General features: G+C 34.2%; 2 protein-coding genes and 1 pseudogene across 4 annotated transcripts in view; 2 read left to right on the top strand and 1 right to left on the bottom strand.

Moving 5' to 3' along the window:
• RALGAPA1 (Ral GTPase activating protein catalytic subunit alpha 1) overlaps nt 1-25427 on the top strand; it is a 252659-nt gene that overhangs the window by 17916 nt on the left and 209316 nt on the right. For both annotated transcript variants that reach the window (XM_088024638.1, XM_028114832.2), the window contains exons 2-4: nt 18990-19100; nt 19871-19920; nt 24455-24512. In XM_088024638.1, the coding sequence (XP_087880764.1) occupies nt 18990-19100; nt 19871-19920; nt 24455-24512 (219 nt within the window). The remainder of the gene's footprint in view (nt 1-18989; nt 19101-19870; nt 19921-24454; nt 24513-25427) is intronic.
• LOC114217986 (small ubiquitin-related modifier 2 pseudogene) lies at nt 1007-1440 on the top strand (annotated as a pseudogene).
• Nucleotides 6585-7232, bottom strand: LOC114217903 (proteasome maturation protein-like). 2 transcript variants are annotated; one of them, XM_028114833.2, is made up of 2 exons: nt 6891-7232; nt 6585-6678 (listed from the first exon to the last, which is right to left on the bottom strand). In XM_028114833.2, the coding sequence occupies exons 1-2, from the start codon at nt 7225-7227 to the stop codon at nt 6590-6592; spliced, it is 426 nt and encodes a 141-aa protein (XP_027970634.1). In that variant the 5' UTR covers nt 7228-7232; the 3' UTR covers nt 6585-6589. The 2 variants fall into 2 exon arrangements, with proteins under 2 accessions (XP_027970634.1, XP_087881179.1); XM_088025053.1 differs by having other exon boundaries at nt 6585-6684; nt 6879-7232.

The raw sequence follows: 25427 nt of genomic DNA on the forward strand, positions 1-25427 counted from the left end.
AAAAGAAAAACCAAAAAACCAGAACATTAACTGAAAAAGGTTTATGGCATTATGGCAGAAATTATCAGATAATCTCCCCTCATTATTGAAAGAAATCTTCATGACTCTTATATACATCTAATTTTTAGAAAACTTATGGCTGATAGCCCAACAATATGTTAGCTTTAAGGTGTGTTTCCCCACCCCCATTTAACAGAATACACTGATCTGTAGCTAGAGAAGGTGAGTAAATACAGCACAAAACATCAAGTTTGTGGCCCTAATTTGTCATAGCAGCCACAGGAGACTAATACAGATTTCTTAATGTCTTGGCCTTTTGCTCTTCCATATGAATTTGGGAATCAGCTTGTTAAATCCCTAAATAATATTTGTTACGATCTTTTATTGGATGGACTTGGATCTGTAGGTTTAATTTAGGGGAGGTTGATATTGGTAGGGTATCTGTTCTTCCTATTCCAAGGAGCCTCCATTTGTTTATTTAGGCTCTTTTTATTTAAGAAAGACTTGCATGTCTTTTTTATAGTCAAGGACAGTTAACATTAAAAAAGGATGTTAATTTTTAAAAGGAGGACTTACTTCCGTTTCCTACAGAAGGAGCTCATGTGACCACTTCATTAAATGGTGGTTTAGATAAAGATGGAGAAAGAATGTTCATCTGCATAAAAAGTGGTATATAGATGTTTTATTACAAAATAAATTCAAAATAGTTCTAAATCTTCAGGATAAAATAGGAAAGAAATAAGGAAATATATTTTATGTATTGGGATAGGGAAGACCACTCTCAAAACTTATACCAGAGTGAGAAATCATCACAGAAATGCTTGATAAATTTGCCTGTATGAAACATTTTATAGTTATAATAGTAAAACCCATCATTAGCAGAGTTAAAAAACACCAAACTATGAAACATATGCAACAAGTTTAAGAGAATTCGTTCCTTAACTTATGGGCTATTAAATATGAAACTTGGAAAAGATTGTGACATATGTTGTCAAGACATATTAAAATGGACCCTCTTGGCCTGCCCTCTCCCTCCTCCACTGCTGTGGCCGCCTCCTTCTGCTGCTCCTGGTGCTCCTTGTGTGCTGGTTCAGTGAGGACCTGGTACCTTCTTTGTGAAGTGGCAGCTGAGGAGACTCCGATGCTCTCCATTGCTGATGAAAAGCCCCAGGCAGGAGACAAGGCTGAGAATAATGGTCATTATTAATTTGAAGGTGATGGGGCAGAATGGTTTTGTGGTACAGTTTAAGACGAAGAGGTATACACCACTTAGTAAACTAATGGAAAGCCTATTGTGAAAGGCAGGGTTTGTCAGTGAGGCAGATCAGATTCTGATTTGATGGGCAGCCAATCAATGAAACAGACACATCTGCACAGTTGGAAATGGAGGATGAAGATACAGTTGTTGTGTTCCAGCAGCAGACAGGAGGAGTCTACTAAAAAGAGGACTTGCTACTCTACTCTAGAACTCTCTTCCTCCAGACCAAGACAGTCTCAATGAGAAAACTGCAAATTGATTCCACCACATCTTGACTACTACGGTATTGTTTGCTCGATTCTTTCATTTTCCCATTCCCAATTACTTAATTGTATATAAAGTAACTCTGTATGTGCACAAGCATACTGTATTTTTTTTTAAGATTTTTATTTATTTATTAGAGAGGGAGAGAGAATGATAGAGAGTATGAGAGGGAGGAGGGTCAGAGGGAGAAGCAGACTCCTTGCTGAGCAGGGAGCCCAATGCAGGACTCGATCCTGGGACTCCAGGGTCATGACCTGAGCTGAAGGCAGTTGCCTAACCAACTGAGCCACCCAGGCGCCCCTGTATTTTTTTTTTTTTTTTTTTTAGCTAAATGGCCGATGGTATGTTTTGATTGACATCAAATGGAGATGGAATGGGGAAGTAGACTGGTTCTGTGAAAATACCTCCTTTCTCCATTAGTGGCATGCTCATTCAGCTCTTTATATTCCAGTAAGTTATTTTGTTCTCAGCATTTAACAAAAAAAGAACAACATAAAAATCCTTACATACCTTGTTCAGTTGGAGAATTTTAATGTTTTTTTTATTTATCATTTATTATATCAAGGAGAATTTTATAACTTTTTTGTATGAAGCTGTTACATGTAGGGCAATCTGTCTTTAAGTAGGGATAAATTACTCTAAAAGAAATTAATCCCAGATAGTTTTCTCTTCAAGTCAAGCATCTTGTTTAATATATGTGCTGCCGAAGTGAGCACAAGCATCTTGTTGTTTAAAAAGATTTTATTTATTTATTGGCCAAAGAGAGAGAGTGCTCGTGCATAAGCAGCGGGAGGGCAGGCAGAGGGAGAAGCAGGCTCCCAGCTGAGCAAGGAGCCCAATGCGGGACTTGATCCCAGGACCCTGGGATCATGACCTGAGCCAAAGGCAGAAGCTTAACGACTGAGCCACCCAGGTGCCCATAGATTCTGTACTTTATTCTCAGTCTCTAACCTACTAAAAAGGGATAAATTAGAAAATTATTTAAAAGTTACATTTTGGGAAAACAAGAATTGAATGAAAGGAAATAAAATTCATTGTTGGTATTTTATGTCAAATAAACACAAGGAAATCCTTAAATTGTGTCACCTAGCAAAATTACTCTTTCCCTTCCCACCCAAAACTGAAGTAAAATAGCTAGTAAAAGGTACATTTGTGTTACCAAAAATTTGTCATCTTTGTCTGAATCCTTTTAAATCAGTAGATTCAAGTTTCCCAATCACCTTTCCTTTTCTATCAATTGTCTTTAGAGCCTTCTAGAGGCAAGTTGGTTGTTATAACTGCTGTTTATAAACATGCCATTTATTGTAAAATGTCTTTAAGGAAAATATGCATCTGTTCGATGACTTTATTTCTTTAAAACTCTTGAAAATGTTGGGTCTGAGCAACATTTGATTAAATATATAGTGCTTTGCTAGATTTTAGGCAATGACAAAGGAGTAAAGGAGTTGATGGTACAGTAAAATGTTAAATATGAAATAGTATAAAAGAGAAAGATTGTAGGAATTTGTAGTAGTATTTACTTTTCCTTATTCATTGTATTCATTGTAATACATTTTCCAAATGTGCATATGTTTATTCATTGTAATACATTTTCCAAATGTGCATATGTTTATTTTCAGTATCCATAAGAATGCCTTTGAGTGTAGGGGGATGAATTGAGAAATTATTTTCTATTTTAGAGGTGTAGAACTGGATCCAGAATAGGAGTAGCAATGTAGTTTGATTCTTCTATTGTGTGACCACTCAAAAAAAAGACATTATTTTATAATAATAGTGGTATACTAATAGCGTTTGACCCTGTAAAAGTGAAAGTAATGCATTCGTTCACAGTAAACATCAGTAGTTGGTGATACAATAGTTTGTAGTTTCTAGACTTAGAAAAAAAGTTTTTTCCCCAGTCTGATTCCTCTTCTCTTTTTCAGATTAATTCTTTTCCAGGCTAGCTTAGAAGTTCTAGCTCTCAGATTCAGTTAGCCAGTTAAGGTTAGGCAGATCTCACAAATTGGATGTCAGGGGTTGAATATTAGACTAAACTAAAAGAAATAGATTGGCAAAATAAGAAACAAATATTCATCCTTTAGCATTCTCTCCCCATTTCCCCTTACTCTCTGCCCCTGGCAACCATTAATCCACTTTCCATCTCTATGAATTTGACTATTCTAGATGTTTCATATAAATGGAATCATAAAATATGTGGTCTTTTGTGTTTGTTTTTTTTACTTAACATAATGTTTTCAAGGTTTTAGCATTTCATTCCTTTTTATGGCTGAATAATACTCAGTTGTATGGATATACCACATTTTGTTTTTCCATTCATCTGTTGGGGACATTGGGTTTCCACTTTTTGATTATTAAGAATAATGATGTACAAACATTTGTGTGCTTGTGTTTTCAGTTTTGGGGTATATACAGTTCCAGGAGTTAAGCTGCCAGATCATACAGTAATTCTATATTTAACTTTTTGAGAGACTGCCAAACCATTTCCAAAGCAGCTGCATCATTTATATTCCACCACCAATGTAAAATAGAATGAAATTTCCCCACATGCTTGTCATGCTTGTTATTATCCACAATTAACCATTGTGGTTTCTTTGTTTTTGTTTTTCCCTTGGCGGCTAATCCAGTTTACTATCTATGGGAAACAAGTGTTTCTTCAGTCTCACTACCTTCATATTAATCTGCTCTTTCAGTTTTAAAGGGTGACAGGCAGATGGCAACTCCCAGGCATCTCACAAAGTAGGCAAGTCACCTTAGGGGAAAAGTTAGATGTACTTGAGAGAGTATTTTTTTTTAATTTAATTTTTATGAAGTCCAATTGGTCTGTTTTCTTTTTTTTTTTTAAAGAATTTTATTTAACACAGAGAGCGTACAAGTAAGCGGAGCAGCAGGCAGAGGGAGAGGGAGAAGCAGGCTCTCCCCTGAGCAGGGAGCCCGATGTGGGGCTTGATCCCAGGACCCTGGGATCATGACCTGAGCCAAAGGCAGCCGCTTAACCGACTGAGCCACCCAGAGAGAGTATTTTTACAGTAATTTTACTGCTTCTTGTCTGTGACAAGGAATATCTTTCAGTTTAAGTCTTTAGTCTCTCTTAGTGATATTTCATAGTTTTTAGTATACAAATTTTCATTTCTTTCATTCCCAGATATCTTACTCTTTTCGTGCTGTTGTAAATAGAATTGTTTTCTTATTTTCACTTGTTGATTATTCATTGCTAGTGGATAGAAATACAGTTGATTTTGTATTCTGAAACCTAGATGAACTTGTTTTTTTGGCTCTTACAGATTTTTGTCTGTGTGGATTCCTTAGGATTTTTTTTTATATATAAAATCACGTCATTTGTGAATAGAGATGTAATGCTTCTTTTTTACAATTTGTATGACTTTTATTTATTTTTTATACCTAATTTCTTTACTCCTTCCAGTACAGTGTTGAGTAACAGTAGCAAAAGGGGACATCCTTGTTTCGTTTATGTTTTTAGAGGTAAAGTTTTCAGTCTTTTACCAGTCAGTATGAAGTTAGCTTTGGATTTTTTCATAGATGCCCTTTATCAGATTGAGGAAATTACTTTCGATTCCTAACTTTTTGAGTGTTTTTATCATGAAAAGATGTTGTATTTTGTCAAGCACTTTTTCTGTGTCTATTGAGACAATTATGTGGCTTTTGACCTGTGTATTAATACGGTGTATTGCAATGATTGCTTTTTCTATGTTGAACTGATCTTGCATTATGGGATAAATCCCACTTGGTCATGGTGTATAGTACTTTCTATATATTGCCATATTCAGTTTTATAGTATTTTGTTGAGGATTCCTGTATCTGTGTCAGGAAGGGATATTTGTCTGTAGTTTTCTTGTAATATCTTTTATTTGGGAATGAGGGTGATATTGGCCTCATAGAGTGCATTGTAAAGTATTCTCTCTTTTTTGGAAGTGTTGATAGGATTCACCTATGAAGCCGTTTGGTTCTGGGCTTTTCTTTCAGATCAGTTTTCCTTATTACCAAATCAGTCTTTTTACTTCTTATAGATATACTGATATTTTCTCTTTTTGAGTCAGTTTTGGTATTTTATGTCTTTCTAGGAATTTGTCCATTTCACCTAGGTTATGTAATTTGCTAGCATACAGTTGTTCATAGAATTCCCTTATGATTTTTTTTATTTCTATAAAGTTGGTAGTAATGTCCTTTTTTCCAGTCCAGATTAGTAATTTTAATCTTATCTCTTCTTATCTTGGACAGTATGACTAAAGGTTTCTCAATTGTGTTTTCATTGATGTTTTTGTGTTGTTTTTTTCTTCTCTATTTCAAATATCCTAACTCTTTGTTTCTTTTCTGCATGCTTTAGAGTTAGTATGCTTTTATTTTTTGTTTTCTAGTTTCTTAAGGTGGAACATTAGATTATTGATTTTGAGATCTTTACTTTCATTTAGGCATTTAAAGCTGTAAATTTTCCTCCTAGCACTACTTTAGCTGAATGCCATAAATGTTATGTTCTCATTTACATTTCAAGGTATTTTTTTCCCCATGGATTTGAGTTAGTCTAGAATCCTTTCATTTCAGCCTAATGGACTCCCTTTAGTATTTTTTTATAGGACAGGTCTGCTAGCAGTGAATTCTCAGTTTTTGTGTATCTGGGGATGTCTTTATTTCTCCTTAATTAAGTTTTGCTAGATATAGTTTTTTTTTTTTAAGATTTTATTTATTTGACAGAGAGAGCGAGAGCAGGGACACAAGCAGGGGGAGTGGGAGAGGGAGAAGCAGGCTTCCTGCTGAGCAGGGAGCCCGATGTGGGACTCGATCCCAGGACCCTGGGATCATGACCTGAGCCGAAGGCAGACGCTTAACGACTGAGCCACCCAGGCACCCACTAGGTATAGATATTTTTATTGCCAGCCTTTTTCTTTGTGCTCTTTGACAGGGTCATCTCAGTGCCTTCTGACCACCATGTTTTCTTTCTTTCTTTTTTTTTTCCATGTGTCAGTACTTTTAATGTTGTGTACATCAAATTATAGTAAAAAGATGACTGTAAACAACATGCAGCCCCTCTATTTACATGAATAGCACAAGAGATTACAGTAAACCGAGTTTATATTCCACCATCAAGTGTGGTTCTCCCATTAGTTCACTTTGTGACGGGTCATTAAGAATATCTTCAAATCTGGGCGCCTGGGCGGCTCAGATGGTTAAGCGTCTGCCTTCGGCTCAGGTCATGATCCCAGGGTCCTGGGATCGAGTCCCGCATCGGGCTCCCTGCTCCTTGGGAGCCTGCTTCTCCCTCTGCTTCTCTCTCTCTCTCTCTCCCCCCCCCGTCTCTCATGAATAAATAAATAAAAAAAATAAAATCTTAAAAAAAAAAGAATATCTTCAAATCCAGTAGTCTCATCATTACCCCTCAAGATACCCAGTGAAAGGTTTGAACTTGGAAGAAATGCAAGACGCTGCACCTGCTGCACTGCCTTGAACTCCATTTGTAATTTTAGTGGAGCAAATAGACCCTGGATGTTCCTTAGTGTGGAAAGATTCATTTTATCTTGGTTGAGCTGGAAATTTTTTTCTGATAATTCAAGAGGATGACTGGGCAAATGTTCATTTTTCACACAAGGAAGGCCTTTTCGAAGAAGATCATGACTTTCAAAAGGTCCACTTGCTGAAAGTTCAGTAACTGGAATACTGTCCTTTAACTGAGATCCAAGTCCTCTGGCATTCATCTTCACTTGCTGTGTGCACAGCCTCTCAGCCCTGTTACCGTCCACCACGTTTTCTAATGAGAAATCAGATCTTTTTCTTACTGAGGCTCCTTGTTAAGTGAAACGTTGCTTCTTTCTTGGTGCTTTCCAAGACTGACAGTTTTGTTATGAAGTATCTAGATATGGGTCTCTTTAGGTTTATTCCACTTGGAATTTATTGAGTTTCTTGAATGTGCACATAAATGTTTTTAATCAAATTCAGGAAGTTTTCAGCTGCTATTTCTTGAAATAATTCTTTTTTTTCCTTCTTCTCTGGGTCTCCTGTCGTACATGTATTGGTATGTTTGATTGTGAGCCACAAGTCTCTTAGGCTCTGTTCATTTTTTTTTCATTATTTTTTCATTTTATTCCTCAGATTAGATGATCAACTAACCTATCTTTGACTTTGCTGACTTTTTATTTTGACAATTCAGATCTTTTTCAGTTTGTTTCTCTTTTTTTCCCTTCATTTCTTTAAATTCCACATACGAGTGAAATCATACTGTGTTTGTCTTTTTCTCACTGGCTTATTTGACTTAGCATTATACTCTGTAGATCCATCCATGTTGTTGGAAATGGCAAGATTTCATTCTTTTTTATGGCTCCAGTATACATACACACACACATACACACTATATCTTCTTTATCCATTCATCATTGATGGACACTTGGGCTTCTTCCATAGTTTAACTATTGTAAATAATGCTGCCATAAACATAGAGGTGCATGTATCGCTTTGAATTAGTGTTTTTGCATTTTTTGAGTAAATACCCAGCAGTGTGATTCCCGGATTAGAGGGTAGTTCCATTTTTTAAATTTTTTGAGGAATCTCCATATGGTCTTCCCCAGTTGCTGCATCAGTTTGCATTCCCACCAACAGTGCACAAGGGTTCCTTTTTCTCTGCATCCTTGCCAACACTTGTTTAAGTTTTTGATTTTAGTCATTCAGATAGGTGGGAGGTGATACCCATGATGGTTTTGATTTGCATTTTCCTGATGATGAGTGACGTTGAGCATCTTTTCATGTGTCTGAGGGCCATCTGTATGTCTTTTGAGAAATATCTGTTCATGTCTTCTGTCCATTTTTCAGTTGGGTTATTTGTATCTTTTTGGTGTTGAGTTGTATAAGTTCTTTATATATTTTGTTCACTAACCATTTATTGAAATTGTCATTTGCAAATATCTTCTCCCGTTCAGTAGGTTGTCTTTTGGTTTTGTTGGTTGTTTCCTTTCCTGTGCAGAAGCTTTTATTTTGATGTAGTCCCAATAGTTTATTTTTGCTTTTGTTTCCTTTGTCTCAGGAGACCCATCTACAAAGATGTTGCTATGACCAGTGTCAGAGAAATTACTGCCTGTGCTCTCTTCAAGGATTTTTCCATAAAAATGGTCTCACATTTAGATCCGTAATCCATTTTGACTTTATTTTTGTGTATGGTGTAAGAAGATGGTCCAGTTTCATTCTTTTGTATGTAGACTTTTTCCTATTGCATATTCTTTTCTTTTTGTTGAAGATTAATTGACTATATAATTGTGGGTTTATTTCTGGGCTTTCTCTTCTGTTCCAGTGATCTATGTGTCTATTTCTGTGCTAGTATCATACTGTTTTAATCATTATAGCTTTGTAATATAACTCGAAGTCTGGAATTGTGATACCTTCAGTTTTATTTTTCTTTTTCAAGATTGCTTTGGCCATTCAGGGTTTTTTGTTTTGGTTTGGTTTGATTTTTGTGGTTCCATACAAATTTTAGGATTGTTTGTTCTCATTCTGTGAAAAATGCTGTTGGTATTCTGATAGGAAATGCATTAAATCTATAGATTGCTTTAAGTAGTAGTATAGACATTTTAACAATATTTGTTCTTCTAATCCATGAGCATGGAATGTCTTTCCATTTCTTTGGGTCATTTTTAATTTCTTTCCTCAGTGTTTCATAGTTTTCAGAGTACTTTCATCTCTGGTTACATTTATTCCTAGGTCTCTTATTCTTGGTGCAATGTAAATGGGATTGTTTTCTTAATTTTTCTTTCTGCTGCTGCATTATTAGTTTATAGTTGGATAAACTAATAGGAGATGGAAGACTACTAATAAAATTCAGGCAAGAGACCATAAGTACAAAACTAAATGGCGGGGGGATGGGAATAGAGAGAAAGAAATGTACTGCAGAAGTATTTAGGAAGGTAAACTTGGCAAGAAAATGAATGATTGTTGAGGGATAAGGGGTGGGATGGGAGGAGAGAGTTAAAAAGAGGGGGAATGAGTCTGAAATGTCAGGCTTAAGAGATAAGTGGTATTACCAACCTAGGAAGGGAATACAGAAGCTAGAGAAGATGAAGGGAAGTGGATTTACTTGGGGGTCAAGATGAATGTGAGATACCTGTGAAGTTGTAATTGAATAGGTAGTCCTCAGGAGAGGCCATGAAACAGCACCTATGGATTTGAGAGGTATTTGTATATAGATAGAGTTCATTTTGCAGTATTTAATGAAGGTGGAAGAGGAGATATTCCTGATAGACCCCAACATTCAAAGGGGTGGGTACAGAGGAAGAGAAGTTCATAATGGAGATGGAAGAATGTAGAGGAAAAAAAAGGAGTGCTCACCCCCTTTTCTGATCCCATCGAAGTTTTAATTGGTCACTGTTGCTAATATTTTCCCAATAATTTTTCTTATACTTTCCCTTTAGCACTCAATGTCCTGTTTAGCCCTAAACTTTAATATCACAGCCATTTGCCTGTCTTGGGAAGTGGCATAGAATAAGACATAGAATTTTTACCTTACACTTATACCAACTTGGTTTTGTCCTGGTTTCCTTGAATCTTTTCAGTTTAGTTTTAAGTGAAGAGGTAGGGAATGAAGTTAATATAGGGACCTATCCTTTGAAGATTCTGGGAGAACTAAGAAAACAAAGAAAAGTGTTTCGCTCATTCCTTAGAAAACAGTGGATGTTCAATAAATATTACCTTCTTTCCTTTACATCTTTACAGCCATATCAGAATTCTTTTCTTTCTTTGCTCTTTTATGAGGAAAGCAGCTTATACCAATTTTTTTTTTTAAGATTTTATTTATTTGAGAGAGAGAGAATGAGAGATAGAGAGCACGAGGGGGAAGAGGGTCAGAGGGAGAAGCAGACTCCCTGCTGAGCAGGGAGCCTGATGTGGGACTCGATCCCGGGACTCCAGGATCATTACCTGAGCTGAAGGCAGTCGCTTAACCAACTGAGCCACCCAGGTGCCCGCAGCTTATACCAATTTACACTAATACATGAATGGTGTTTAAATCCTTACACTATGTATTGGAATGGATTGCTTTCACAAATGAATTTAATGAGTAAAATTTTAAATATTGTAATAAAATGAAGGAGGATATGATTAGCCAAGATAAGGAGAGATACTTTAGGGCAGTATGCATGCAAGTGGACTAAATCCTCTGAATTCTTGGTATCTTTAACTCTTTACTTGTTCTCAGTCTTCAAACAATCCACCTCAGCCTCTGTGTAGCCTTCAAATAATTCTTTAAAAATACTATTCTTTCAGAAAGAGTTTGATTTAAAATGGTCAGGAGGTTATTTTATGCTATGACCTGCTGCCTGAAGTGTGGCTATTCTAATATTGTTGATTGAGGACGCCGAAGAGCTGATTTGGAGCCATTTAGTAGTTTAGGATGACCTGGGCAAGTTACCTAACTTCTCTCAGGCTTAGTTTCTTTATAAAATGGAGATAATATACTTGTTTCAAAAACATAATTGTGGAGAATGAGTAAGGTCATGTATAAGTAACTGTAAAAGTGTTGTCTATGCAAATGTAAAATATTAAGTAAGCATAAGTGATTATAATTGCTTTTGTCTTATACTCACGCTTAGCTAATAGTATAATGTTTGATAAAATGAAATTGATTTTGCTCTTAAATGAGACATTGTATCTTTGTGTAAGTTAGATTCTCTTCACTATGTCTCATTTTCTCTCTGTTCATTGTGGAATCCTAAAGGCAGGAGAATAATTTTTATTGTATTTTATTTTATAGAGTTGAATGAGACTTAGAAATAATTACTTTGAGATCATGGTCACTTACCAATGTTTCCTTTAGTGTTTTCTCTTTTCCTTTTTAGTTCCAGAAGTTATTATCTTGCCATCAGTTGTAACCATAATCACATGTCAGGAGCTTTTCTGCAGTTATTTTGAAGCATCAGTTTGATAAGGAGATAAACTACATATCTTAAAACTATTTTGCTTGCTTTGAAATTTTAGTAGGTTTTTAGTATGGTTTCCAGCAGGATGCTTGTTATTTGTATCTGCTTTTTATAGTGAAGGAATAATGAATAAATATATTTGAAAGATAAAAACAAACATCTTAAGCTTTTGAACAGGAGAAAGGTCCCTAGATTTATTTTTATGAATTAAATCACTCAGGACAGTTATCAGTAGAGAAGTTAACTTGCCTGCCTGCTACATTGTTAAATACAAGAATGAGCTTGCCATTTCTATTTACTTTAATATTGGTTCATTATATAAAAATGAAAATCAGTCTTAATGATTATTTTCTAGGAGTCAGTGTTTCTAGTTGAAATTACTTCTTATGATTAGTGTTGAGTCACTAGACTATACTTGTGAAAACATTAAAAAATTGTCATTTTGGGGTTTTATGTTGCTTTAAATTCCTTCATAAATGTATTCTGAGTGCTTTCAGAGATTCTTAAATTTTTTTCTTGTGAAGAATACATTCACATGTGCAGCAGGCTTCTGTGGACACAGGTGGTCATAGGTTTAGGTATTAAGAAAATATTCTGTGGATCATGGCATTTCCTAGAATATTACTTACTCCATTTTTGGAGTTCCATTCCCCTCCCTCCCTTCACTTCAGAAAACATAAATTGTCTTGAATCTGTATGATTAATTTTTTAAATAGGTTTATTGAGACATAACTGATACATAGTAAACTGCATATATTTTAAGTGTACAGTTTTTATTTCTTGTGGGCAGTGTATAATTGGGTTTTGTTTTTTTATCCATTGTGACAGTCTTTGATATTTTGGGGGAATCATTTTTATTTAGTGTGATTATTGATATGCCTAGATTAGAATCTGTTATCTATTCTTTGTTATTTATCCCTATTGATCATTGTTTCTCTTTTTCTGTCTTCATTTGGATCCATTAAGTATTTTTTGTGATTTTATATTATCTCCTTTTTTGGTCATTGCCAGTACTTTTTCTGTTTTGTTTTAGTAGTTGTTTTAGTGTTTATAGTATATATCTTAAACATATTAAAGTCTGCCTTCAAGTGTGAGTACACAACTTGTCATGTAAGAATGTTACAATAGTTGACTTCATTTTTCCCTTTCCAACCTATATACTTTTATTTTTGTGCATTTTACTTTACATATGGTATAAACTACACAATGCATTATTATTTTTGTTTGCGTAGTTATCTTTGGAAAAGTTTAGAATAATAAAAGAAAATCTTAGGCATTTACTCTGTTGTTAACTATTTTCAGATCCATATTTCTGTCTGATATTTCCTTCTGCTTGAAAGACTTTATCATTTTTAGTAGTATTTGGGTCTATTGCTGATGAATTCTTTCAGCTTTTGTATGTTTAAAATGTCTTTATTTTGCCTCTGTTTTTGAAAGATTTTTACAGGATACAGAATTCAGCTGGACAGTTTTTTTTTTTTTAGTGCTTTAAAGATACATATTGTTTTTATTTGCATTGTTTCTAATGAAAAATCTGATGTCATCTTTATGTTAGTTACTATGCAACATTTTGTTTTCTTTTTTTTCCAGCTGCTTTTAAGATTTTTTTTCTTACCATTTTGAGCAATTTAATCATTATGTACCTTGGTGAATTTTTCGTGTTTTTGGAGTTTTTTTGAGCTTCATGCATATGTGGATTTGTGATTTGCATCAAGCTTGAAGATTTTCAGCCATTTATTCTCCAAATATTTTTCTGCTCCTCCTCCTTGGAGTTTTCAATTATTCATATTATTAGGCCACTTGAAGCTGTTCATTAATGTGCTTTTCAATTTTTTTGATTATCATTTTTCTGTTGTGTTTCTTTTGGGTAGTTTCTATTGCTATGGCTTAATTCCAAGCTAGTCTAGTTTACACCATCTACACTGTAGTTTTTACCTATAGAAGTTTGGTTTGGATGTTTCTTTTTTTATGTCTTTCATTCTCAACTTCTTCGATATATGGAATACAGTTAGAGCAACTATTTTAATGCCCTTTTCTGCTCATTTTCGCACCTGTGTTAAAATGTAGTTTAAATCTGACAATGATTGCTCTCTTCATTATGAATTAGGTTTTCCTGCTTTGCATGCCTGGTAATCATCAATTATATATAAGACATTGTGAATTTTACCTTTTTGGGTCCTGGATATTTTGTATACCTATGAATTTCCTTGAGGTCTTTTCCTGTTCTGGGATTCACTTACCAGAAGCAGTTTGATCCTTGTGTATCTTGCTTTTCTGATATTTTGGGGGGCTTTAAGTAATGTTCTTCAGTCTAGGGTAAATTGCTCTATGAAATATGAGTCTTTCTAATCTAGTTTGTGGGAATAGGCACTCTTTTTGGCCTGTGTGAATGCCTGGGACTTTTATCTTTGTTCCTTTCTGTTACACTCCTCCTTTAATATTGGAGTTAGCTTTCGTTATTCATGCTTTATTTATTTCCTTTCCGTCAGAGGGCATAGTTTGTGGTATGTGACTCTTGGTAATTTTTCTGTTTGTGTCCTTATTTAGTTTTGTAAATATACCACTTTTGAATGAAAAGATTTATTCTCTGTTGGATTTAGAGTTTTATTTAGTAGAGTTTTATTAGTTAATACTAAGTGTGTTGTTCAAATCTTCTGTGGACTTACTAGTCTTGTCTCTATTAAATAGGAAACAGATGTATAAAATCTACCACACAATTAGTGAGTTTGTTTCTCCTTAGAAATTTGTTGGTCTTTGCTTTTTATATTTTGAAACTTTTCATGCAAATGTGGAATTAAAGCTTCCTGGTAAATACAACCTTTTATCAAAATACATTGATCTTCTTTAATTGTAGTAATCCTTGCCTTAATATTTGCTTTGACTTTTATCAAGGAATCAACATTGGTATTTTTGGTTAGTATCTAAGTGATATATTTCATTCCTTTAATCATTTTGGGTTAAAATTTTTGTTCTTAGTAAATACCGTAGTATTTGTGGGTGTCTTAAAATGCAGTGTGATTACAACTATCTCTTATTTGAAGCATTTAATTCATTAACTTTTTTTTTGTAAATACTGTGTGTTTATATTTATTTTTATCACCTCATTCATCTTTATTGGGGTGCTTTTCTTTACTCATTTCTGTTAGCATAAACTTTTTTTTTTTTTTAAAGATTTTATTTATTTATTCATGAGAGGGGAGGGGGGAAGAGAGAGAGAGAGAAGCAGAGGGAGAAGCAGGCTCCCAAGGAGCAGGGAGCCTGATGCGGGACTCGATCCCAGGACCCTGGGATCATGACCTGAGCCGAAGACAAGACGCTTAACCATCTGAGCCACCCAGGCGCCCAGCTTAAACTTTTCTATATTTCCCTCTTCCAGTGGTTCAAAGTTTTGCATTCTGTTATTACTCTTTTAGTGGTAACTCAAAAAATTTCACTAGTATACTAATATTAAAGTCAGAATTGATCAGTATTTCTATCATCCTTTCAACGAAGATCTTAAAATATTCTTTCTAGCATTTGTCTCATCTTTGACATTATTGCCTATTATTTTACTTCCTCCTGGTTAGTAACCTTTGTGTTACTAGTTTTTCTTTTTTTTAAACAGTCGGTATTCATTTAGATTTACCCATACATTTTCCAGTTTTTTGCTCTGTTTTGCTTTTTTCACTTCTATATGAGTATTTCTCCTCTTTCAGAAATCTCTTATATTTTTTTTGAGTTTGAGTGAGGTTTTTCGAGTTTTAAACTCTAAGGCTGTTAGAAAATGCCTTTTCTTCATTTTCATGTTCATGTTACTGAACAGTACTTTAGCTGAGTATAGAACTTTAGGTTGTCTATTATTTTTCCTTAGTTTCACTATAAAGTTGCATTGTCTTCCTGCTTCTATTGGGCTGATGAGAAGTCTGCTGTTAGTTTTGATACTCTTGTATAGGTAATTTTTGTTGTTTTAATATTTCCATTTTGTTTTTGGTGTTAGGATGTGTCCATGTGTAGATTTGTATTTATCCTGCTTGAGACTCAATATGCCATTTTTAGTCTGAAGATTGTAGATAGTTCATAGATATTATTTTTTTGAATATTGTACATTTTCTTCCTGGAACTTCTTAGGTAGTCTCTTATCCTTATCTTTATATTTTCCATCTTGTTCTTATTCTCTGTCTTACTTTTGAGTAATAGCTTCAGTTCTGTGCTCCAACTTCTCAGTTTCCTCCCTTTGTCCTTTTTTCTCTTCCTCCCATTTCTCAATTTATTTTCCCTTCCCATATATCCCCTCCCCCTTTTTTGGGAGCCTAATCGTGTATTATTTATAATTTATCCAGCCTAATAGTGTATGATTTGTAATTTATCCATTTGTGTTTTTAACCTCTCCCTTGTTTTTTTGTTTTGTTTATTTCCTACCCTGCTTTCCCCCACTATAAATTTAGTGAACTGGTGATCAAAAATATTTTGTAGAAGAGTTTTTATTTGCTGACTAGTTCATTATAAATAGATAGGGAGTCAAAAGGAAATTAGTCTAATTTTGATTCAGTATCTTTTTAGCAAATATGTAGTTACCAGGCTTTCCTAACATGCTGTGTGAGAAGGAAATCAAGAGACTGTCTTGGCTCCTAAATTAGGTCGTAAAATCTGGAGTTGATTCATGTTTGCTTTTGCTTTGTTTTGATTTTTTTGTTTTGCTTTGTTATTCTTTCATTTTCTTTCCTCTGGAACATTAGTTGCGTTTGAAACATTAACTTCAGGAAATGTAGAGCTAATTATAGTAGCCTACTTATTCTAATTTCATAGTCTTTGTTACTCTAAACTACTGTGTGGGGGAAAAATAGAATGCTTTTCCTGTTTTTCTCAGTTGTGTATGTTTTTTTTTGAAAGTCTATAAAATATGTTTAGTATTTGATGACTTTATATCTTCCTATGGCAGATAATAAATTACTAGTGTTCTATTCCTATTACACTGGAGGCTGAATAACATAAGGTTAAGAGCATGGGCAGTGGATCCAGGCTGTATTGTTTAAATCCCTGTCTCTGCTTTTTACTAGCGGAATTACTTAAACTCTCTGTGCCTGTTCCCTCATCTATAAAATAGGGATAATAATAGTACTTTTTTCATAGTGTCATTGTGAGAATTATAGGAATTCAGTCCTGTAAATCACTTACAACAGTGTCTAACATATAGGAAACATTCAGTTTATGTTAGCCATTATGTTTTTCTAGTTCTGTGAAAAGTCACACAGGTAGTGTTACTGATAGGAGTAGAATCTGGGTGTTCTAATTCCAGTCTAGATGAAGCAATGTTTTACCTGTCAGGAGGTTATGCAGTCTTTTCTAGTATAAAAATTTGCAAGCTAATAAATGAATCTAATAAAGTTAAAATAACTTGTTTTATCAGTAGTAAAACATATTTGAGTACATATGGGCTGAGCACTGTGTTAGGTTTTGGGAATACTAAGATAGACACAGCTTATATTCTAAAAAAGCTATAGACTAGCCCTGGAAAGAAGACAAAAAGCCATGTGAAACAGTTATTTCCATAAGATAGAAATGTAGAGAATCCAGGGGAATAGAGAGGAGAGGGCATCCATCCCTTCCTTTGAGAGGGTGGAGCAAAGGGGAAACAGTCTTGGAAAATTCCATGGACAAGATATCACTAAAAAATCATTATGATTATTCACAGGGTAAGATAATACATGAAAGAGAGTTTAAAGGGCTATCTATATGTTGTTCACTATTTAACTTTATTCTGAAATCTTCTATTGAGCCTTAGAGCATTTCAAGAAATTAACTGATATTTACCTTTGAGTTTCATAACAATTAGTAGTTTATTCTCATCTCACTCCCAGCTTCAAAAATCTTTTTTTTCCAGTGCCTTTTACAAATTTATTTTTCATTATAAAAGAAATATGTGCTTTTTAAATTTTTTTAAAGATTTTATTTGAGAGAGAGAGAGAGAGAGAGCACGAGCAGGGGGAGTGGCAGAGGGAGAAGGAGAAGCAGGCTCCCCACTGAGCAGGGAGCCTGATGTAGGGCTCGATCCCAGGACCCCGGGATCATGACCTGAGCTGAAGGCAGACACTTACTTAATCGACTGAGCATCCCAGGCGCCCCAGAAGTAGGTGCTTTTTGCAGACAAAGTTGAATAATAGGAAATATTTATTAAAAATAAAAATTCTCTATTCCCCTTTATCTTCAACCTTCTCAGTCTCCCTGAAAATAAACCAAACAACAAAATGCATAATATATATATACACGTCTGCATCTTGCTTTGAATAATAATTTGTCTCCTTTGCATTCGAGACATTTTACAACATATTTCAAGGCTATTTTTTCAACTTTATTTTTATCAAAATGTTTTAGGCTCTAACTAAAATGAATTATTTTTTCTGTATCCTGTCATGTTTCATAGTTTCCTCACCTTTTTGTCTTTGCTTATGCCTAGAATGCCCTCCACCACTTCATGTTCAAAGTCCTTTCTTTCCTTAAAAATCTTTTCAAATAATAAATCCTCTGTTAAGCTTTCCTACTTTCCCCCCTCTTTTAGTTTTGAAAGTAATTTTGTGTTTCTAAGTTGCCATTATACTTTGTAACTTCACTTTCAGTACCTAACACTTTCTAATGTGCATACAGCTATATGTTTGATTTTGTGTGCCCTGGACTATAGTGACAATTCCTTTAAAGCAATATTATCTGTATTTGAGCTTTGTAATACCTAAGTGCCTATTTATAAAGTTTCTTATTATGTACCTATTTACTGAATAAATGTGTTTTAGATAAGATATATAATTACTCTTAGGAATACAGTTTTTAAACTGTCTTGGGGATAAGTTGAGAGAAGCATAGCTGTGAGTTGAAACTAAAACTTGACTTCTTTCTTTGGTTTGGTTAAATATTCAAAATAAAAAAATTTTTTTAAGATTTTGTTTATTTATTTGAGGGAGAGAGAGAGAGAGAGAAACAGCATGAGAGGGGAGAGGGTCAGAGGGAGAAGCAGGCTTCCCGCTGAGCAGGGAGCCCAACATGGGGCTCGATCCCAGGACTCCGGGATCATGACCTGAGCCGAAGGCAGACACTTAACCAACTGAGCCACCCAGGCGCCCTCAAAATAAATTTTGAATAAATCTCTGAGACATTGTTTTGGTTTTTTTTTTTAGGAAACAAAGATTATGATAACCTGATTTAACCTGTTTTTGTTTTTTTTTTTTTAAGATTTTATTTATTTGAGAGAGAGCATACAAGTCGGGGGCGGGGGGCGCGTGCAGAGGGAGAGGGACGCAGGAGCTGGATCCCAGGATGAGGACCCTGAGATCAGGACCTCAGTGAAGGCAGACACTTACCTGACTCAGCCACCCAGGTGCCCTTCAACCTGTTTTTAAAATTAAAACTAAAATTTTTAAAAACTAAAGTTGTGATAACAAGGATATAAATAAATGCATATCTCAAATATTTAATAGGATAAAATTTTAGGAGCAGTTCTTTGACTTTTTTGAAGGAAACTCGCCACTATGACTATTTGCTTAACATGATTTAACATATATGTAGTCACTAAAAACTTTTTGTTTCCTTTTCAGAGAATGCAGAGTCTATTGATCTTAAACAGTTTTTTGACCAACATTTTTCACATATATATTACGTGTTCTTTGAGAATTTTGTGACTATTGAAGCTAGTCTTAAACAGAAAGGTAAGATGTTATAATTGGTCCTGGTTTATGTTGATGTTTCAAACAATTGTCATAAGTATCCACTTAAAAATAGACTCTTGGACATTGGAATTTTAATGTTATTTCGCTTTTTTTTGTGAAACATCTTTTAGATACCCTTTCAAAGCATGGATTAGTAATACTGTCTTCATTCTTTTGAGAAGGCTTGGAAGATTTGCTTTTTACCTGGTCAGATTTATTGACCTGTTTCCTCACTTTCTTTGCTCTGCCTTTAGATGCCTGTGAAGTTTGAGCAGTCATTCTCATATTTTCATTTTCAGAATTTATTCTAAGTTCTCCCCAGTATATTTTTTTGTTTTTTTAAAAAAGATTTTATTTATTTATTTGAGAGAGAGAGCGCGTGCACATGCACATGGGTGGGGGAAGGGGCAGAAGGAGAGGGAAAAACATACTCCCCACTGACCAGGGAGCCCCAGGCAGAACTTGATCCCAGGACTCTGAGATCATGACCTGAGCCCAAGGCAGACACTTAACTGACTGAGCCACCCAGGCACCCTTCCACAGTATGTTATTTGTTTTTAGATATAAATATGTAGAATCTAAATTTAATTGTTGAAAAGAATAGAGATGCTACAATATTGTCTATACATTAAACAGAATATGCTTTAAACATTTTATTAAAAAATCCCTGAGAAAATACTTTAGTGCTTGAAATATTTTAAGCTTTTTAAATGGTAACAGTGAGGACAAAATGGTAATAATTAAAATATTTTTCTGTAAAAATGTTTTAGGTCACAAGTCTCAGAGGGAGGAATTGGATGCTATACTTTTTATTTTTGAGGTAAGTATCTGCCAATCAACTTTTTTTCCCTCCAAAATAATTCTTGGAGGGAAATATATACAATATATACAAAGGAATATATTGAAACTATAAAATAGCATATATCAAAAGACTGAATTTGCTGTGCTTTCTAAGAACTGAATCACATTTTTTGACCTAAAAATATATCTGACTTAATTCTTAATTATTTTTTGAGATACATGTGTTGTTTTTAGGTAGAAGTAGAATTATGTTTTATACACTTGACACCACAAGATTGGTAATACTATAAAATAGTTAAGTGTTTTATAAATTATTTTTCTGTATTATTTTGGATTGGGTTGGGACAAGTCTTTATTGTTAAATAAACAGAAAGAAGTAGCAACATTTGATGCTCTACTAAAATTTATATTTTGTTTTTGGCGTACTGATAAAAATTAGGGTCCTCTCACTTTTAAAATAACTCCTTGCCTCTTCATTCTGTCTTTCAAATCAAGCAATGATAGGAGTATTCTGATCTTTAGCAAGAATTCAGAGATCTGGAGAAAGCCAGGATTAGATCCTGTGACTTGAAAGACAGTAAAGAATTTGGAAATCCATGTCTCAACATTGAGCTATTTTGTCTTTGGTAATTAAAGATAATTCACTGTTTTATACTTTGGGTACTTTGATATGGTTTAGAAGAATTTGAACAATCTGATATCTCTCTTAGGTATTGATTTAGCTGTTGATTTTAGTCACAGTTAAAAAAAAAAAGAATGGTTTTTGTTTTTGTTTTTTTAAGAGTTCTAGATGGAAGTAACTAGCGTTGGTACCTATTGTGCTGTTTATTTTCAGTATTCATTGTCCCTGAGGAATTGGCTTATGTTTATCTCTTCAGGTGTTTGCATGAACTATTTACAAGGGGAATGTTAAAACATAGATGTTTTGAGAAAGAATGAAAGTATCAGCAGAACTCATTCAAATTATGTTCTCTAATATGAAATTAAATGAGGAAATCAATAACAAGGAAATTTTGTAAATTCATAAATATGTGGAAATTAATGAACACAGCCCCAAATAATCAATGGCTCACAGAAAGATATGACATACCAAAACTTAGGGAATGCAGCTAACCAAGCACTCAGAGGAAAATTTATAGTTATAAACTATATGATAAAAGGAAGAATTATATCCCATCAATTACCTAAGCTTCCACCTTAAGAAACTAGAAAAAGGAGCAAATTAAACCTAAAGCAAGCAGATAAAAAGAAATAATAAAGATTATACCAGAAATAAATGGAAGAAAGATTTAAAAAATGGAGAGAACCAACAGAACTAAAAATCAGTTCATTGAAAAAGAGCAAGAAAACTAATAATAGTTACCTTACTAAGTAAAAAGAATGAAGAATTAAAATTACTAAATTCAGGAATTAAAAAGGAATATCACTACCAACTTTATAGAAATTGTAAGAAAATCCTATGACCAACTGTATGCCAACAAATTTGATACATAAAATGGAAACGTTTCTATAAAGACAGAAAGCAGTGAGATTTAAAAAGAAATAGAAAACCTGAAGGAGTTAGAACTAGTGAAAAACTGAATTAGTATTTAAATAAAATCCCACCAAGAAAAGCCCAGACCCAGATGACTTCACTAGTGAATTTTAACCAGACATTTAAAGAAAAATACCAGTTCTTCACAAATTCTTTAATTAAAAAAAGATGATATTTCACAGTTCATTCAATGAGGCCAGTATTACCCAATCAAAACCAGACAAAAACAAGGAAAGAGAATTACAATAAAATATTTTCATGAGTATTGACACACAAAAATCCTAAAAAAAAAAAGTAAACCAAACCAAGATACATATAAAAAGGATTAAAAGGATTATACAACATCACGAAGTGGGATTTATCTACTAAATACAAAATTTAACATCTAAAAATTAACCAACTAGTGTATAATAATAAAAGACAAAAAAATGCATGTTATTATCAATAGACAAAGAAAAAGCATTTGGCAAAATCCAGTACTTTTTCATGATAAAACACCTAACAAAATGGGAATAAAAGGAAACATCATCAGTTTGTTGTAGGACATCTATAAAAATACACATTCAAGACCATACCTAGTACTGGATACTGAGTGTCTCTTTCTTTTTTTTTTTTTTTTTAAGATTTTATTCATTTTTTTGACAGAGAGAGACACAGCGAGAGAGGGAACACAAGCAGGGGGAGTGGGAGAGGGAGAAGCAGGCTTCCCACCGAGCAGGAAGCCTGATGTGGGGCTCGATTCCAGGACTCCGGGATCATGACCTGAGCCGAAGGCAGACCCTTAAAGACTGAGCCACCCAGGCGCCCCTGAGTGCCTCTTTCTTAAGATTAGGAACAAAACAAGGGTATCCAGTCTTGCCATTTCTATTGAATATTGCACTTGGTTCTAGCTAGCCAGGGAAATTAGGCAAGAGAAGGAAATAAGATTGAAAAATAAGTTAAAAAAAAAAAAAGGTATCCGCAGAGAAGGCAAGATAATAATTTCTGGAAAGTGTTCCTTCAGACATTCATGCTTGCCCTATGTCCAGGAAACTGAGGTGGATTGATTAGTTAATGGAAGATCTTTCAGGACCTTCCTTCTGTTAAAAAATAGTGTTTATTTTCCTTTATGTAATATATACTGATCAGTTGTTTGTCTTTAATGAATGACTGAATTTTCTTAGACTAAAAAGGTGTTAGATACAGGGCTTTCATCTTTTGGAAGAAATATTTAACCTTTGTGCTGATGTTTTTTTACTTATAAAGGGGACAGTAATATCTGCCTGACCTCTACCTTTAGAGACTAATGATGATTCTTAAAAATAAAGAAATTTATAAATTAACTGACTTCCTGTTTTTGGAATAAAAAGCATCATTATATAGTGTTAATATGATGCAGGATTTATAATCTGTTTTCTTCTGTTAAGACTACACATGATTTTTTTCATCTTTATAGTAACCACATAAAAATAAAGACATGTTTATTTACATTTTATAAGAGGTTAAATCTGAAGTATAATAGTCATAATTTAGGAATGTTTCTGAGTAGTTTACAAACTTATCTTTTCAACTTATGATTTTATCTCTTGCCACACCAAAATAAATACAATTATACAATTGTTGGCTAGAGAACTTTGAGGAGGGCAATGGTAAAGAAGTTTGTTGAACTCATGTAAAATTTCTTCATCATTCTCTTGTATGAGATGGACTAATAAGATCATATCAAGTGGAAGATAGGTGTAAAACATGCATACTGTCTTTTGGGGCAGAATAGTATAAAAGTACACATTTTGGAATTAAGCCTATCAAGATTGGAATCAGTTCTTCCACTTTCTAGTTTAAGCACATTACTTAACCCATTTTCTCATTTTTTAAATGAGATTAATAAACTCTCTCTTTAGGATGGTTCTGAGGATTAATGAGATACCATTATATATAAAAGTATCTAGTGTTTGGCCCTTGTGAACACTTTGGTTCATGGCATTTCTGAAGTATAGTGATAAAGTAAGAGAGCAGTAGCAACAAACACACACAAAACTCATTCGGCAAGCGGGTGAGTACTGGGAGCATAGTTCAGTAGCATAGGAAGGCAGCTGTTGAACTAGAATAATTCACACGGTACAAATTTGTAAAGGGAATGAAAGGTAAAATTTTGAAAGTGTTACATGTAAAAAGTGTTTACTTCCAATTATTGAAAACCTTTATTAGTTTAACTGTAAGGATCCTGTATTTTTAAATATTGTTCTTATACCTAGAGCCATTGTAAATATAAGTACCTTTGGGTTCACATGAATCAAATCAGTACAAATATTTGATGTGATTTTTGTGAAATCAAAATATTTTCCCTACTTATATCAAAACAGGAGGAAGAACTACTCAAAGTGAGACAAAATGTCACACAAATAGTAGTATCTGAAAGAATTCAGAACTTATCAGTAATATCCACAATATGGAAATTCTAGGAACAGTAAATGATCATTTTGAAATATGCTAGAGTTTGTTATTTATTTATTTATTTATTTAAGATTTTATTTATTTGACAGAGAGAGACACAGTGAGAGAGGGAACACAAGCAGGGGGAGTGGGAGAGGGAGAAGCAGGCTTCCCGCCGAGCAGGGAGCCCGATGTGGGGCTCGATCCCAGGACCCTGGGATCATGACCTGAACGGAAGGCAGACGCTTAACGACTGAGCCACCCAGGCGCCCCTAGAGTTCGTTATTTAATCCATAAAGAGGAATATACTTACTTTTCACATCATTGTAAAAGATAAATTTCCTTAATGTCTTGTTCCAAGTCTTCATTAGTATATCTTGTTGGGTTTTGTTTTTGGTGTTTTCAAATATTGATCACTGTGCCAGTGCTGAAATAGTGGAAGTACTGTCAGATTAACTCAAATACTGTTTTGTGTTTGTGATGCTATCTTTTACATAAGAAACTGTTAAAGGCTTATTATAAGCTCTTTGTTTAATTTTTCACATTGCATAGAATGTGGACTCATTACTTGCTTTTCATTCTTTGTTTTATTCATACTGATTTTTAGAAAATTTTACAACTTCTTCCAGAGAGAATTCATCAGCGATGGCAGTTTCATAGTATTGGTAAGTGATTTAAACATGTATTTCACATTTGACATAATGGTAATATATGAAAATGCTCTGTAGTGGGTAAGTTAGTCATTATTTGAAATGAATTTCTAGTTTATGTTTTAGTAAAAACAATATAAAGAATACAGGACTAAATGGGAGTATGAGATAAAAATGTAGATGAAGGATTTCCAGTCAAAATGGCATATTAAATTTCTTTAATCTGTCTGTTCCTTTACTTTAGTAATGATAAAACTAAAAAACCAAAAAAATAAAAGGCTCAGCATCAAAATAAACATCTCAGAATCAGAAATGGAAGAGAAATGTAAAGTGCCAAGTAGAGTGAATACTTGGGCTCCAGGTTTGAAAGCAAGCAGTGTCAGCCGGCAGTTTGCTCCACAGAAAATAGTGAGGGGAACTAGAGTTAACCTTCTTGCTTGAAGGGCCAGAGGAGAGCTTTCCAGATCATGGAATGAAACCAAAAAGGAAAAAGGGCAAAAAAACCCCTGCTGTGGGATTACTGTCAGAGACTAAGTAGGGAGGAGACCATAGACTTTCTGTTCCCAGGAACTAAGCCAAGGTGCTTGCCAGTTTGGAGTCTGGTCTTGTAACAATAACGACATCACCACAGGGCTCTTGAGCTCTTGTTCTCAGACATTTTCCCCTCTGTGTTTAGAAAGGAGTCTGTAGGTAAGCATTGTTGGCTTTGGTTTGGGTGTCTCAATGGTGGCAGTTTTGATTGCTAATGATTCTCGTGACCCTTCTCATGGGAAATATGTGGATGGCCACCCTGTCTACATTGTTGAACTAGAATGTTATAGGCCTTATATTCATTTGTAAAACGTGTATTCATTTCTTTTAAAAACAAAAGTCATAGATTTTACTTAGGCCCCACATTTTTTAATCCATTATAGCAAGTGAAATCTTTTT

Source organism: Eumetopias jubatus, unplaced genomic scaffold, assembly GCF_037043125.1.
Source record: "Eumetopias jubatus isolate StellerSeaLion01/CBP00866 unplaced genomic scaffold, mEumJub1_p1.0 scaffold_7, whole genome shotgun sequence".
NCBI lineage: Eukaryota > Metazoa > Chordata > Mammalia > Carnivora > Otariidae > Eumetopias > Eumetopias jubatus.

Bases quoted from the DNA above. Each gene is read 5' to 3' on its own strand.
- LOC114217903 (XM_088025053.1), bottom strand. From the start codon at position 7,227: ATGAATGCCAGAGGACTTGGATCTCAGTTAAAGGACAGTATTCCAGTT. The intron at 6,685-6,878 runs TTCTTTTTTTTT...GAGCCGCCCAGG, and splicing joins GACTACTGGATTTGAAGATA to CGCCCAGATTTGAAGATATT.